The sequence below is a fragment of the Scyliorhinus canicula genome, chromosome 10 (assembly GCF_902713615.1).
Source record: "Scyliorhinus canicula chromosome 10, sScyCan1.1, whole genome shotgun sequence".
Classification (NCBI taxonomy): domain Eukaryota; kingdom Metazoa; phylum Chordata; class Chondrichthyes; order Carcharhiniformes; family Scyliorhinidae; genus Scyliorhinus; species Scyliorhinus canicula.
In genome coordinates this window covers 87,721,220-87,735,034 of record NC_052155.1, presented here as the reverse complement: position 1 = coordinate 87,735,034, position 13,815 = coordinate 87,721,220, and the positions used below count along the sequence as shown (strand labels likewise).

Below are 13,815 nucleotides of genomic sequence, written 5' to 3'. Positions count from 1 at the left end.
AGCGTCGGGCCGAACTCACATTTTTCCACCAGCCTTCTCAGGCGGGTCAAGAAATTTGTGACTGACTCCCTGTCTTCCCGCTTCGCTGTGTAGGATCTGTACCTGCGCAAAATGAGGGGTGGTTTTGGGTCGTAGTGCTCTTTCACCAATTCCGTTAATTCTTGGAAAGTTTTCGTGTCCGGCGCATCGGGATAAGTCAGACTACGTATAATGGCGAAAGCTGAGGGTCCGCACGCCGACAGCAGGATAAGCCGTCTCCTTTTGTCCGTCAGTATATCATTTGCTCGGAAGAAGTAACACATTCTCTCCACATACTGGGACCAGTCCTCAATAGCCGGGTCGAATGCCTCTAACCTCCCATAAAACGGCATTTTTAAAATGGCAAGGCTTACCCTCCGAGTGCGGTAGCTGGTCTCCGCAAAATTCTTAGCTTACCTCGTCGCCACTGTAGTAATCCACAGGAGGCAGAAGTGCCGTCACCACACCAATATTTATTTACAATAACAATATTACAGGAGCAGCTACAAACAGTGCTGCTAGCAGTCCAATCAACTTAAGACTGGCTCACAAAGCCTACACAGGTGCTTATATGGGCCCCCTCAATGAGCTATCATTGAGGGAGCTCATACTCCAATTGGCCAACCAATAAAGCCAATTGGAGTTCATTACACTTGTGTTATCCACACCATGTCCCATTCACCTATCACCCCTGTGCTCACCGACCTATATTGGCTGCCAGTTAAACAATGGCATAGTGTTGAAATTCCCACCCTTGTTTTCCAATTCCTCCATGCCCTTGCCCTTCCCCATTTCATTAATCACCTCCTGTCCAACAACCTTCCAAGATTTTGGAGCTCATTTCATCCTGGGTTCTTGAGCATCCCTGATTTTGATCACTCCATCATTTGTGGCTGTGTCTTCAGTTCCCTCGGCCCAAAGCTCTGGAACTGTCTTCCACCCTGCCTCACGACCATTCTTTTCTCCTAGAAGAGAACCTGTACAGTCTATCTCTTTACCAAGCTTTTATTCTTTTGACCTAATATCTCCTTATGTGACTCAGTTTCATATTTTGTTTATAATACTGTTGTGAAGCACCTCAGAATTTTTAAAGATAAAGTTGCGATTACTTTGCATCTGTTTTCACAAAAGTAAAGAATGAAGATAATGTTACAGTCAAGGAGAGATATTTGACAGGATAGACATGGATAGAAAGGAGGAACTATGCGATTGGTATCACGTATAGTTAACAAGTTACCTGGTCCATAAGGGATGTACCCAGGTTTGTTGAGGGAAGCTGAGGTAGAAATTGCAGAAGCTCTGACCACAATGCTCCAATCCCCTTAGATACTTGAATGATGAAAGAGGGCTGGAGGATGACACATTTTGTACCCATGTACAAGAAAAGGAGTATGATAAACATGGTAACTATAGACCAATCAGTTTAGCATCAGGGCCAGAATCAATTCTCAGTTGTAAAAGCATAGGTTCATAGGAGAAAGCCAACACGGATTTGTCAAAGGCAAACAGTATCTCATTAACCTGACTGATTTCTTTAATCAAGTAGTAAAAAAGGTTGATAAAGTAGTTTTTGAATATATTGACTTTCAAAATTCATTTGATACCATACAACACAACGTACTCAGAAAATAGAAGCATGTGATGTCAACGCGAATATGGCAATTTGGGTATGCTATTGGCGAAAGCATTAGCAGGTAGAGAATGTTTTTTCTGACTGGAAGGAAGAATGCACTGGTGTCCCCCAGTGGTTCATGTTCAGGCCATTGCTTTTCATGTCCTATACAGTATAAATGATCTGGAGTTTGGTGCAGCAGTATAATAACTTCAAAGACTGCAATGAATGCAAACCTTGTCAAAGTCATGAAGTATCTAGGCAGAGTAGCTAGGGAGAATCTGTTCCGATTCATAGAAGGGTCGAGGACCAGAGGAAGCTGATTAAAGATATTTGGCAAAAGAATCAAAGGTGACAGGAAGAAAAGCTTTTTTATACAATGAGTGTTTACAATCTGGAATGCATTGCCTGAGAGTGTAATGAAGGCAGATACAATTATGGCTTTCAAAAGGGGATTGGATAAGCAGCCGAAGATTTAAAAAATATATTGCTGGGCTACAGGGAAAGAACAGAGGAGTGGAACTAGCAGAGTTGCTCGTGCAGGGAGATAGCAAAGACACGGCAGGCTGAATGACCTCCTTCTGCACTGAACTTTCTGTTGCCACTTTATTATCGAACTACAAGCTGCGAGTACGTTTCTTGTATTGACCAAATGACCACACAACCTGTATGTTAGTTCAAAAGACAGTTTATTATTAAACACAAGACTTATCTCTCTGTGCAATGATACACGCGGCTACGTATTAAACTACACTTATCAATTAAGATGACCTTTAGTTAACTTCTGGATGACCTGCTCTGTGCAGTTAGATAAGGCCTTTATCTGAGTCCCCACATGTGTTGGCTTGAAATCGTCAGGTTCGTCTCGATTGCAGCTCGTCTCTCTCAGGTAAAGATCGTGGTCTTGAACTTGGCTGGTCGTTATGCTGCAATTGGTGTGGGCACAGGCCGGTCCCAAAAGAGGCCGATCCCTAGTGCGCAGGGCTTCTTATCCTTCTTCTCTTTTGTGCCTTTTGGGCGGGGTTAACTCAGGATCCAATGGATCGATAGGGGCTTGATCACTTTGATCGATACCGGCCAATTAGGGGCGGGTACCTTGATAGCTGGGCGGGTCCTAGTCATTATTGTTCCAAGTGCGTAGGCCTTTCCAAATAAGGGGAGGTGGCGCTGGTGAGTCTGCTACTGTTGCTATTCCTTAATTTGAGTCTATTGTCCTGGGGAAATCGGTCATTGACCTTTAACAGGTGCAAGTTTTGATTCGGTCTGGTTTTCCTTTGCTCAGTGTACAGAAGCTGTGCCCTGTCCCTTTATCCTTTGCGGGCAGCCATTTTAGATGGCCACATTTCCATCATTAATCGTTGTAAAAACCCATGTGGTTCACGAATAGGGAAAGAAATCTGCCATCCTTATTTAGTCTGGCCTCCATGCGACTTTTAACTGTTCTCTGTTCAAGGGCAATCAGGGATGTACAACAAATGCTGGCCTTGCCAGTGATGCCCACATCCTATAAAAGAATAAAAAACACATTAATAATTATTTTCAAAAGCGCAAAACGTCACCAACAGTTATTTAAAAGTGGCTCTTTCACACATAAGTTTTATCTCACACCCATGTGCATAAACATACATATACATAACACACATGATGGTATTCCCTCTGCCTCATATACTGTGGCACACGGGCATTAATATTATCACATTCACAATATTGTACTGCAAATTGCTCCTCCCAACAAATCACAATCCAGACTCCATAACAGGGCTCTGGCTTACGTGCTCTTCTTTCAGATGTTGTATCTTGTTTGTTTTGAGACAGCAGGTGGAGGCTCCCGCAACATTTTTTAAATTTCATCTTTCATTTATAAAGTTCCCGAGAGCTGCAAAGCACCCGGAGCTTCACATTGCACTGGTCTCGCTCTCCCCCACACAGCTGTGTTTTAGGGTCAGATTGAGACTTGCCTTTGGAGTATACCATCAGTTATGAATCACCGTGAACCGGAAACTGTTTTACAATGATAGAGAAGTGGCAGTAAAACTGCATCCTAATATTATACACAGACAGCGTACACCCTGACTCACACAGGAGCTAATTAGGTCTTTGATATTTCACAATTTTTACTGCTGCCACTTTTTCCTTTTTACATCCATTTTTGGAAGCTGCTGCACTTCATTCTTAATGTGGAGACTTGGTCCAATTAAACTGGCCCACTGGCACAGTTTATCTTTACTTGTGCTGAGGAAGTATTGCCTTGTTACCCTGGGGCCAATCATATAGTGTGAAATTAGAATCATATGTGAGCCAGACCAGGCAACTTCCCATCCCTGAAGCAACCAGTGGAGGTTTAACACCTATCCCACAAGTTACCAGATTCATTAAATTCAGTTTCACAACTTGTCATAGTGAGATTTGAACTTATGACCTTTGTGGAGTTCAGTGCCTTAATTACTCGGCCAACCTATTGTTAGTCAGTGTTTTCTGGAGATGGCTGGTTCACACAATGGGGATCAGTTGATGGAGGAAAAACTCCATCTATTAGAATATCTATTCTAATGTGCACAGACATTGATAGTACCACTAAAATAAAAGCAAAATACTACGGATGCTGGAAATCAGAAACAAAAAACTGAAAATGCTGGAAAAACTCAGCTGGCCTGGCAGCATCTGTGGAGAGTGAAAGAGTTAACATTTCGAGTCCATATGACTTCTTCAAGGCAAAAGAGAAAAATAAATATGATAGGTACTATACAGAATAAGAGGGGTAGAGCAAGGTAGAAGGTGGTTGATAGGTGGGAGCTAGGAGAGATTGCAATGAAGATGTGTAGGGGACAAAGCAGAGGATGTGTTAATGGCAGTGAGAAAGACGATGGACTGTGCTGATAATAGCATAAGGGCAAGATAGCAGAATGTTTTAATAAGAAAATAAAGGTCTATGCTCAGTGAAAGGAAAAGCAGAACAAATGACTGATGACCCAGTGGGGGAGAGAGGGAGTTGCGTTGGGGAAAAGATTTTGAACAAAGAAAAAGGGGTCAATATGGAGGAGAACGGCCACGTGTAAAGTTGTTGAACTTAATGTTGAGTCCTGAGGGCTGTAATGTGCCTAATCAGAAAATGAAGAGCTGCTCATCCAGCTTGCGTTGGGCTTCACTGGAGCATTGCAGCAGGCCAAGGACTGACATGTGGGCATGAGAGCAAGATGCTGGGTTGAAATGGTGACAGGAAGGTTGGGATCATGCTTGTGGACTGAGCGAAGATGTTCCTCAAAGCAGTCACCCAGTCTGTGTTTAGTCTCCTCAATGTAGACAAAATCCCATTGGGAACAGTGATCACAATGAACCAACCTGAAGGAGCCACAAGTGAAATACTGCTTAACCTGAAAGCAGTGTTTGGTGCCTTCAATGGTGAGGATGAAGGAGGTAAAGGGGCTGGATGAGGGGTTTGGGGTGATGGGGGAGTGAACCAGCGTATCATGGAAGAACCAACCTGTGGAATGCTGACAGGAGATGAGGGGGAGATATGTTTCATGGTGACATCATGCTGCAATACAGGAGGATGATCCTTTGAATGCGGAGGCTGGTGGAGTGAAAAGTCAGGACAAGGGGAACCCTTTCATAGTTCTGGGAGGAGGGGAAGGGGTTCAGGAAACAAGTTGGACCTGGTTGAGTGACCTGTCAACCACCTCAGTTAAGGAAAAAAGCAGACATGTCAGAAGTGCGGATTTCAAAGATGCTATCATCAGAACAGATATTACGGAGGTGGAGTAACTGGAAAAATGAGATGGAGGCTTATAGGAAGTGGGGTGTGGGGCAGCACGGTGAAGCAGTTGTTAGCACTGCTGCCTCACGGCACCAAGGTCCCAGTTTTGATCCCGGCTCTGCGTCACTATCCATGTGGAGTTTGCGGATTCTCCCCGTGTTTGCATGGATTCCGCCCCCACAACCCAAAGATGTGCAGGCTAGGTGGATTGGCCATGCTAAATTGCCCCTTAATTGAAAAAATGAATAGGGTACTCTAAATTTGTTTTAAAAGGAAGTGGGGTGTGAGCCCCTGTACTCGATATGGCTGTGGGAGTTGGCGGCTTGTAATGAATATTGGTGATGTGTCTATCACCGGAAATGGAAACAGAGGTCAAGGAAGGGAAAGATAGTGTCGGAGATGGAACACGTGAGGAAGAGAAAGGGTGAAAATTGGAAGCAAAATTGCTATTCCAGGTCCAGACAAGAGTATGAAGTAGCTCTGATACAGTGTCATTGTAATGGGGAAAGAGTTGTGGGAGGAGCCCTGAGTAAGACTGGAACAAGGGCTGTTCCACATAGTCAAAAGAAAGCCAGGGATAACTGGGACCCATAGCCACAACTTTAGCTGTAGGAAGTGAGACAAGTTAAAGATGAAATTGTTGTGTGACAGAACATGTTCAGCCGGCAGAGGAGAGTGATTGTGGATGATTGTTCAGGCCTCCACTCAAAGGTGAAGTGGAGAACCCGCAGGTCATCCTGGTGGGAGAATGGAGGTGTAGAGAGATTGGATGTCCATAGTGAAGAGGAGGCAGTTAGCGCCAGGGAACTGGAAATAGTTGATTGGGCATCAAAAGAGTCATGAATGTTGGTGGGGAGAGACTGGGCAAGAGGAGAGATGATGGGTTCAAGATTGGAAGAAATGAGTTCCATGAGGCAGGAATGGGATACCAATTCAGTCCTGTTTATGGGTTTTGGGAAGGAGGTAGAAGCAGGCTGTGCGAGGTTGGGGATCTATGAGGTTGGAAGTTGTGCAGGAAAGATCTCGAGGGGAGATGAGGTGAGTGACCATTCTGGAAATAATGATTTGATGCTTGGTGGTGGGGTCATGGTCCAGGGGGAGATAGGCGAAAGTGTCAGAGTTGGAGTTCAGCCTCTGTGAGGTAGAAGTCAGTATGCCAGACAACAATGGCACCACACTTGTCAGCAGATTTAATCACAATTCAGGATTGGACCTGAGAGAATGGAGTGCAGCAAGTTCAGAAGGAGACAGTTTGGAGTGGGCGAGAGGAGCAGAGAAATTGAGATGGCCGATGTTGCACCGACAGTTCTCAATGAAAAGATCAAGAGCAAGTAGGAAGCCAGAGAGAGGGGTCCAGATAGAGGGAAAAAAACTGGAAGCGGGTGAAAGGATCCATTGAAGGGAAGGGGACTGTTCCCCCAACCTGATATTATTGATAGTACAACTACAGCCTACTTGCAGTGTTAATGTAAGCCTACTTGTGACAATAAAGATTATCATTAAAGGAAAGGTTATTACTATTATATATCAATTATAAAATTATATGAGTGTCAAATATGTATTACAGCACGATATTTGTCTGTTTATATCCATAATGATTTTGTGTCTGAGTGCATCCGTTATCAAACAGGCACTATAAAATATAGGGATTAACACATACCAGTGGGAGTATAAATTACATTGAAAGGACTAACATTACGTATGTCATGAGATGCCGGCGTTGGACTGGGGTGAGCACAGTAAGAAGTCTTACAACACCAGGTTAAAGTCCAACAGGTTTGTTTCAAACACTAGCTTTCGGAGCACTGCTCCTTCCTCAGGTGAATGGAGAGGCATGTTCCAGAAACATTTATATAAAGTCAGAGATGCCAGACAATGCTTGGAATGCAAGCATCTGCGGGTAATCAAATCATTACAGATCCAGAGCTAGGGAGTAATCCCAGGTTAAAGAGGTGTGAATTGTCTCAAACCAGGACAGTTGGTAGGATTTTGCAAGTCCAGGCCAGATGGTGGGGGGGTGAATGTAATGTGACATGAATCCAAGATCCCAGTTGAGGCCACACTCATGCGTGCGGAATTTAGCTATAAGTTTTTGCTCGGCAATTCTGCGTTGTCACATGTCCTGAAGGGAACATTCCTGCCTGGTGATTGACGCACGATGCCCGTTCATGTACCAGTCCAGTCGGGGAACACTTCAGCAGTCAAGGGCATTCAGCCTCTGATCTCCGGGTAAGCGTTCTCCAAGGCGGTCTTCAGGACATGCAACAACGTAGAATTGCCGAGCAAAAATTTATAGCTAAGTTCCGCACGCGTGAGTGTGGCCTCAACCGGGATCTTGGATTCATGTTGCATTACATTCACCCCCCACCATCTGGCCTGGACTTGCAAAATCCTACCAACTGTCCCGGTTTGAGACAATTCACACCTCTTTAACCTGGGATTACCCCCTATCTCTGGATCTGTAAGGATTTGATTACCCGCAAATGCTCGCATTCCAAGCATTGTCTGGCATCTCTGACTTTGTCTATATAAATGTTTCTGGAACATGCCTCTCCATTCACCTGAGGAAGGTGCAGCCTCCGAAAGCTCGTGTTTGAAACAAACCTGTTGGACTTTAACCTGATTACGTATGTCGGCCACACATAAATTAATGCCAATTCAGGAACTATGACCATTTACCATATCGTCACCACTTTGACAACATTTCTCCAACGTTCTTTTCCTTTCCTGCCAGGTGGTCGCCTGGTATTTCCAGGCGCTAGATGGAGACATTTGATAATTGTAATCTCGTGTCTCCCAAACCGGACCCACGTGTCTTATCTTGCAGTTAGTCCTTATGGCCAGCAGGGGACGGCAGCGTCAAGCCTGAAAAGGTTGAACAAGACACTTGCCCCGACAGTACTTGACATGGAATACTGTATGCAGCAGTTTACAGAATCGACATGGTTTCATTCTGTTGCTTCCCTCCTTGAACGGTTCCGCATGTAATCTAGCCGACATCAGCCTGGAGTCATGTGGCCAGACAGGTGCGCGCAATTGTTTCTTCACAAAATCCTTTTGCAGAAAAATGTTTTCCTGGAAAACATCTGTAGGTCTGATGCATCTTACCCTTTCTAATGAATCTGTGTTGACAAAAAGACGGATTTTATTGCTTCAAGGACTGTACATCATGATCAGTTTGCATTTATTAAAGGGTTGTTACGAGTGTTTAATTTTTCTGTAACACTCCCCGATCAGGAGGCTTTTGCTAAAGGTTTCTCGTTTCAAATTTGGATTTTGTTTGAAGCGATCCAAATGCAGGAAGATTTTGTTTATGAATCCCTGTTTAAATAAAGCATCAATTGATACTGCCCATAAAACCGTCCTTCACAAAAGAATTCTGCTCGTCACCGATCACTTACAAATACCGTTTTGTTTTATTTCCTCTTGCACATCTGCTACGTGGGAGATAATGGGACGATTTCACAAAGATATGTATTTCCTCTAAGTTTCTCCTCACGCAAACTTTTGTAAGCTTTTCATACGAGTGGACCTCACTCCTAAAACTAGGTGTTTGTATCGTTCGAGTAAAAGGTTTTCAACCTACCCTGTTGCGAAGTAAGCCTTTACATTACATATATTTCATTCATTTTCAAAAAAAATTGACGATTGAATGGTACATATTTTAAAAACTGACGCACAATATCGTTACTGTTAAAACGAAATGGAATGCCTCGTTCGCAATCACCCCAGACACCAGAGATGCAATTACTAGCCATCATTTAGATTTTAGTTGTATTCCTTTGTGTCGGGTTTGCAATCAGTTATCAGATCAATTAAAAAATTAAACCAATATCTCTGTTGCAATAGGGATCAACTTGCCGTTCAGGGTAAACTGCACACTCATCTTTACAGAGGATTTGGCGCCTTGGGACGTCCCGCCTGTCACATTGGTCACATTGATTTGCACATCCCTTTGTTTAAATGGAAAGTTACCCCCCCTCCCCCATGCCTTATCAGATTTATCTGGCAAAGGCTCTGCCCTTTTGAGAAGGTGCGTGTTTCTTTGTTGGTTCCCCCCTTGGAAAGCAGAAGACAGACATAGTGTGGTGCCTGGGTCGGGGCGATGATTTGGGCAGAGGAATGTGCACTCTGCAGCAGGGCAACAAGTCCCAACAGCACCGCCCGGCCTGGCCCGGCCGCGACGCCCCCTTCAGGGCGCAAGCCCTCCTGCAGCTTCCCGCCACCCCAGCACCTGTCGCTCGGCGCCAGCTGGGGCTCCACCAATCCCCGCCCAGCGCCCCGCCTCGCCGCCCGCCGGGGACCGCACGCCATTGGTCGGCTGAGGCGACACATGCAAATGAGCGCGCCTGCGCCCTCCCCCTCCTCCCCCCTCCCCCTGCACCTGACTATTTACAGCACACTGGTAGGAATGCGGGTCACACTCCTGCACTGCCTCCTCTGCGCACACAGCAACCACATCGGCTTCTCACTCGCCAACCCTCTCGACTGGAGGGGCTCATACTCCCTCTTACTTTTGAAAGCAAAAAAACTCTCTTGCATTTCAGGATTATTTTACAGAAAATAGTACCCCCCTTTCTCTCCCCCCCCCCCCTTCGCATCCCAGGACATTCCCCCCTTCCCCAAGATGCCGCGATCTTTCCTGATTAAGAAACATTTTAGCACCAGCAAAAAACCAAATTACGGGGAGCTGGACACGCAAACAGGTAATCAACGGTCTCTTCCTGCAATGATTTATCTGAGAACGCGGTACAGGCAAGTTTGCATTCTGAAGTTTGATGCAACTTTTGCTGTGCTACTTGTGTCTTTGGACGGAAGTTTGTAGTAAATGTCTCTGAAATACTGTACGAACCCCTGAGTTGGCAGCAAAATGGGTGTGATGAGTCTGTTGAAGTTCTCTTTGAAATGCCGCTGTTTCAGCGATTGACCTGTTCTGTAATCTTGATTATTGTGGGTGTATCAACGCGTGTTTTATTTTGCTTGCAGTCATCATTTCTCCGTTCCTGTATGAGAGTTACCCGATGCCAGTCATTCCTCAGCCGGAGATCCTCAGTTCTGGGGTTTATAATCCAGTCAGTGTGTGGAGTAGCGTTTGCTCGGGGCTCATCCCCTCTCCTGTCCCCAGCGACCCTGCACCTGCTTCGGAATACTCATCCGCTCACTCCTCGCCCCTCAGCAACGGGAGCCTGTGCCCAGCGGGACGCCTCAGCCCCCAGCTCTCCGATTCCGATCGCCTCCACAGGGATCCCCATGGCTCGGAGAGCTCCATCAGCGACGAGGAGGAGAGGATTCACCCCAAAGTGTCGGACGAGCACGGCGTGGACGCCGAGAAGTTTCAGTGCAACTTGTGCAGCAAGGCTTACTCGACTTTCTCAGGGCTGGCCAAACATAAACAGCTACATTGCGACTCTCAGACTCGCAAATCCTTCAGCTGTAAATACTGTGAGAAGGAGTATGTCAGCTTGGGAGCATTAAAGATGCACATCCGTACCCACACACTACCGTGTGTGTGCAAAATCTGTGGCAAGGCATTCTCCAGACCGTGGCTACTGCAAGGGCATATCAGAACACACACGGGTGAGTAAGACCCGAGGTGTAACGGAATGTCCCACCATGAGGGGAACCACTTAGTCTACCTGTTTTACAAGATCACAAGGAAAATATTAAACGCATTCAACCACATTATGTCATCGGTATATATCCATAGCACTTTATCAGGTCCAATCGAATGTCCCTTTAAAGTATATTAAAGTGTTACACCTCCTCGAGTTTACGAGTATTGCTCCCCTAAAACGTACTTTGAAAGTTGACGGAAAATGAACAGGTACGAAGTGGTTCAGAAATTGTGCGAATTTATTTTGAAATTGCGTTCAGCCAGTGAGTCTGGGTAAACGCTGTCAGATTTGTAAGTACGCCTATAATCACACCGCCCTTAAGACACAACAGAAGTGGTTGTTTAAATTGTAGAAGACATGTTTTGGCTGCTCGGTTTGAGATTAGTCTCCAGAATGCATTGCCAGTGCTATCTGTACGGAGTGATGTTTTCAAATATAAGAAGCACTGAGATGTTGACGGGACTCGCATCTGAATGCACCTGTTACCAGTTGGCAACCTCACCCTGCCACTTGAATCTCACGTTGAGATAACTGATTTCCCATTTTAGCGTAGCCATAAGGTTTTCACTACAACAATACAATTAAAGTACTTTATACATAGACTAATTCCACAGATTCAATGATTTACGTGAATTTAAAAACACATTAACCTCCAACGTTCAACGATTTGCCTGATAAACATGAAAAAGAAACAGAAACCCACTTTAAAATTGACTAAAGTTAAAACAATTGATTAACGATTTTCTTCTGTTTGCAGGTGAGAAACCATTCTCCTGTCCCCACTGCAGCAGAGCATTTGCTGATCGATCCAACCTGAGGGCTCATCTACAAACTCATTCGGATGTGAAAAAATACCAGTGCAAAAACTGTGCCAAAACTTTCTCCAGAATGTCTCTTCTCCACAAACACGAGGAATCAGGATGTTGTGTAGCACACTGAGAAACATGGAATTATACTAAAGGCCTAATGAAAATTCTGTTTTCACATTCACTTTCCAAGCATCCAACTGCCCTGCTCCATCAAGATCTTACAGTTTTGAAATTGTTGAAACAACTTTTATACTTTACAATTTGGTAAAAGTTTTGAAATACAAAGGTTATGATTAAGAATATTCAAACTATGTACAGCATAATGGAATGCAATATTATTTGGGAGACTCAGTGTAATATCCACTTTGTGCCTTCTGTCAATGTGGCTGCACATGTTTTTTTTATAATGTAAATATTTATTTTTGTATTTGGATGCGTTAAGTATGAAAATGAACTAAATGCAGTCGTGCACAAAGACACTTAATATGTGCAAGTTAAAAGCAAAGGTTTATTTGTGACAACCTGCACTTTTGATATCTTCAATGTATTTTCTATCCACTTCAAAAAATAAACATGTTTTTGACTTTTTATAATAAACCGTTTAAAACGTGTTACTGTCATATCCGTCTACCCAAATGTCAAGGAATGGGATGTTAGGCGTCAGACAGACCTCAATATACATCTTGTCCCTACAGGATGGGGTTTGTTTCTGTGAATTCCTGGCTGTTAATTACCATCTGTTTCACATCAAAGCCGCAAGACATTTGGACTAAATAACCGATGCGCAGACCACCTTACAGGAAATAATAATGTTCCCGTTGAGGGGAGTCTCAATCTGGAGAGTCAATGGAATTGTACCCCTTGAGAAACGTTTATCACGTAAACACGTCGTTAAATATTCGCCCATTAAAACGCAATGCACAACTTCTCCATTCACCTCCGTATTCTAGATAGCCATTAGTCTGACCTTCATCTCGGAATCCCATTTTTCCCGTTGCATTGTACCTTTCCGCTTCCTAATTGCAAAATCTGCACAATGTCCTGGTTTGTCACTGATGTTACCATATACTTTGCTAAATTGCGCCCAACTGTAGCGTAAATGGTGCATGATAGGTGTACCTATACCTCCGAGGAAAATCCAAGCAAAAACAAAAAACACTGCAATCTCAGCAGGACTGGGGACATCTGTGGTGAGAGAAGGGAGATAACATTTCGAGTTCGGATGACTTTGTCAAAGCCAACGTGAACCCAAGTAATTCAATTCACACATTTTGGTTAAATGTGCTGTAGCTGAAAATAGCTACGTGACCAGGTTAACTGGACCCATTTTGTAACTCGATTGAAGGACTCATCGAATCATAAATATCTGCCTTTGCTTGTTCCCGCGCAGTACACCCGTTTTCTTAAAGATTTCCAGTTTATATTAAAAAGTAGCGTCCGTGGGTTTGAGAGGTTAACCTTCCAGAACATCGTTCACTGTTTTCGGTACAACTTTGTGAATCAGAGACACTGGAGCAGATGGTTTGGAGAATTCCTCGTCAACAAATATAGGGAGACAATGGCTAACTTCCTCAGTGAACGTCTACTTCCGAGATAATCGAGTTACAAAATGATTTGTGAATACAGGAAACACTAACGATTGAATGTAATCTCGAACAATTTAATTATTACGTTAAGTTATCTGTTAGTTTCGCAACTGATCACGTTAAGGGTGCTTTTAAATATACTCATCCTGTGCAAATACTTGGAGAGTTGATATTTAAGTTGTCAAAATGGATATTTTGTCTGACACTGAATTGACACCTGCCATACTCTTGACTGAGAATGCTTCGTTTAATTCCTGTGCCGGCTGGCTGCTAACGCATCACACATGTCAGATCTGAGCAGTTACAGTAAAATTAACATACAAATGTAAATACCTTCAATGTGTTGCAAGGTAGGGATTTTGTTTTCTTAGATTAGTTCCTAACTAGGCAATCTAAATATCAAATTCCGATCTTTTAAATT

General features: G+C 44.0%; 1 protein-coding gene and 1 long non-coding RNA gene across 2 annotated transcripts; one reads left to right on the top strand and one right to left on the bottom strand.

Annotated features, from left to right (window-relative positions):
- Positions 1–2,295: 2,295 nt before the first annotated feature.
- LOC119972503 lies at positions 2,296–3,559 on the bottom strand. Its single transcript, XR_005462060.1, has 2 exons — positions 3,403–3,559; positions 2,296–3,134 (listed from the first exon to the last, which is right to left on the bottom strand). It is a non-coding gene; the product is annotated as an uncharacterized LOC119972503 (long non-coding RNA).
- A 6,248-nt stretch (positions 3,560–9,807) lies between these two features.
- snai2 (snail family zinc finger 2) lies at positions 9,808–12,405 on the top strand. The gene is made up of 3 exons (XM_038809314.1): positions 9,808–10,090; positions 10,371–10,961; positions 11,757–12,405. Exons 1-3 carry the CDS (start codon positions 10,012–10,014, stop codon positions 11,936–11,938), a joined length of 852 nt encoding a protein of 283 aa, XP_038665242.1. The 5' UTR covers positions 9,808–10,011; the 3' UTR covers positions 11,939–12,405.
- The last annotated feature ends 1,410 nt before the right edge of the window (positions 12,406–13,815 follow it).

Bases quoted from the DNA above. Each gene is read 5' to 3' on its own strand.
- snai2 (XM_038809314.1), top strand. From the start codon at position 10,012: ATGCCGCGATCTTTCCTGATTAAGAAACATTTTAGCACCAGCAAAAAA. The intron at 10,091-10,370 runs GTAATCAACGGT...TTTTGCTTGCAG, and splicing joins GGAGCTGGACACGCAAACAG to TCATCATTTCTCCGTTCCTG. The intron at 10,962-11,756 runs GTGAGTAAGACC...TTCTGTTTGCAG, and splicing joins GCATATCAGAACACACACGG to GTGAGAAACCATTCTCCTGT.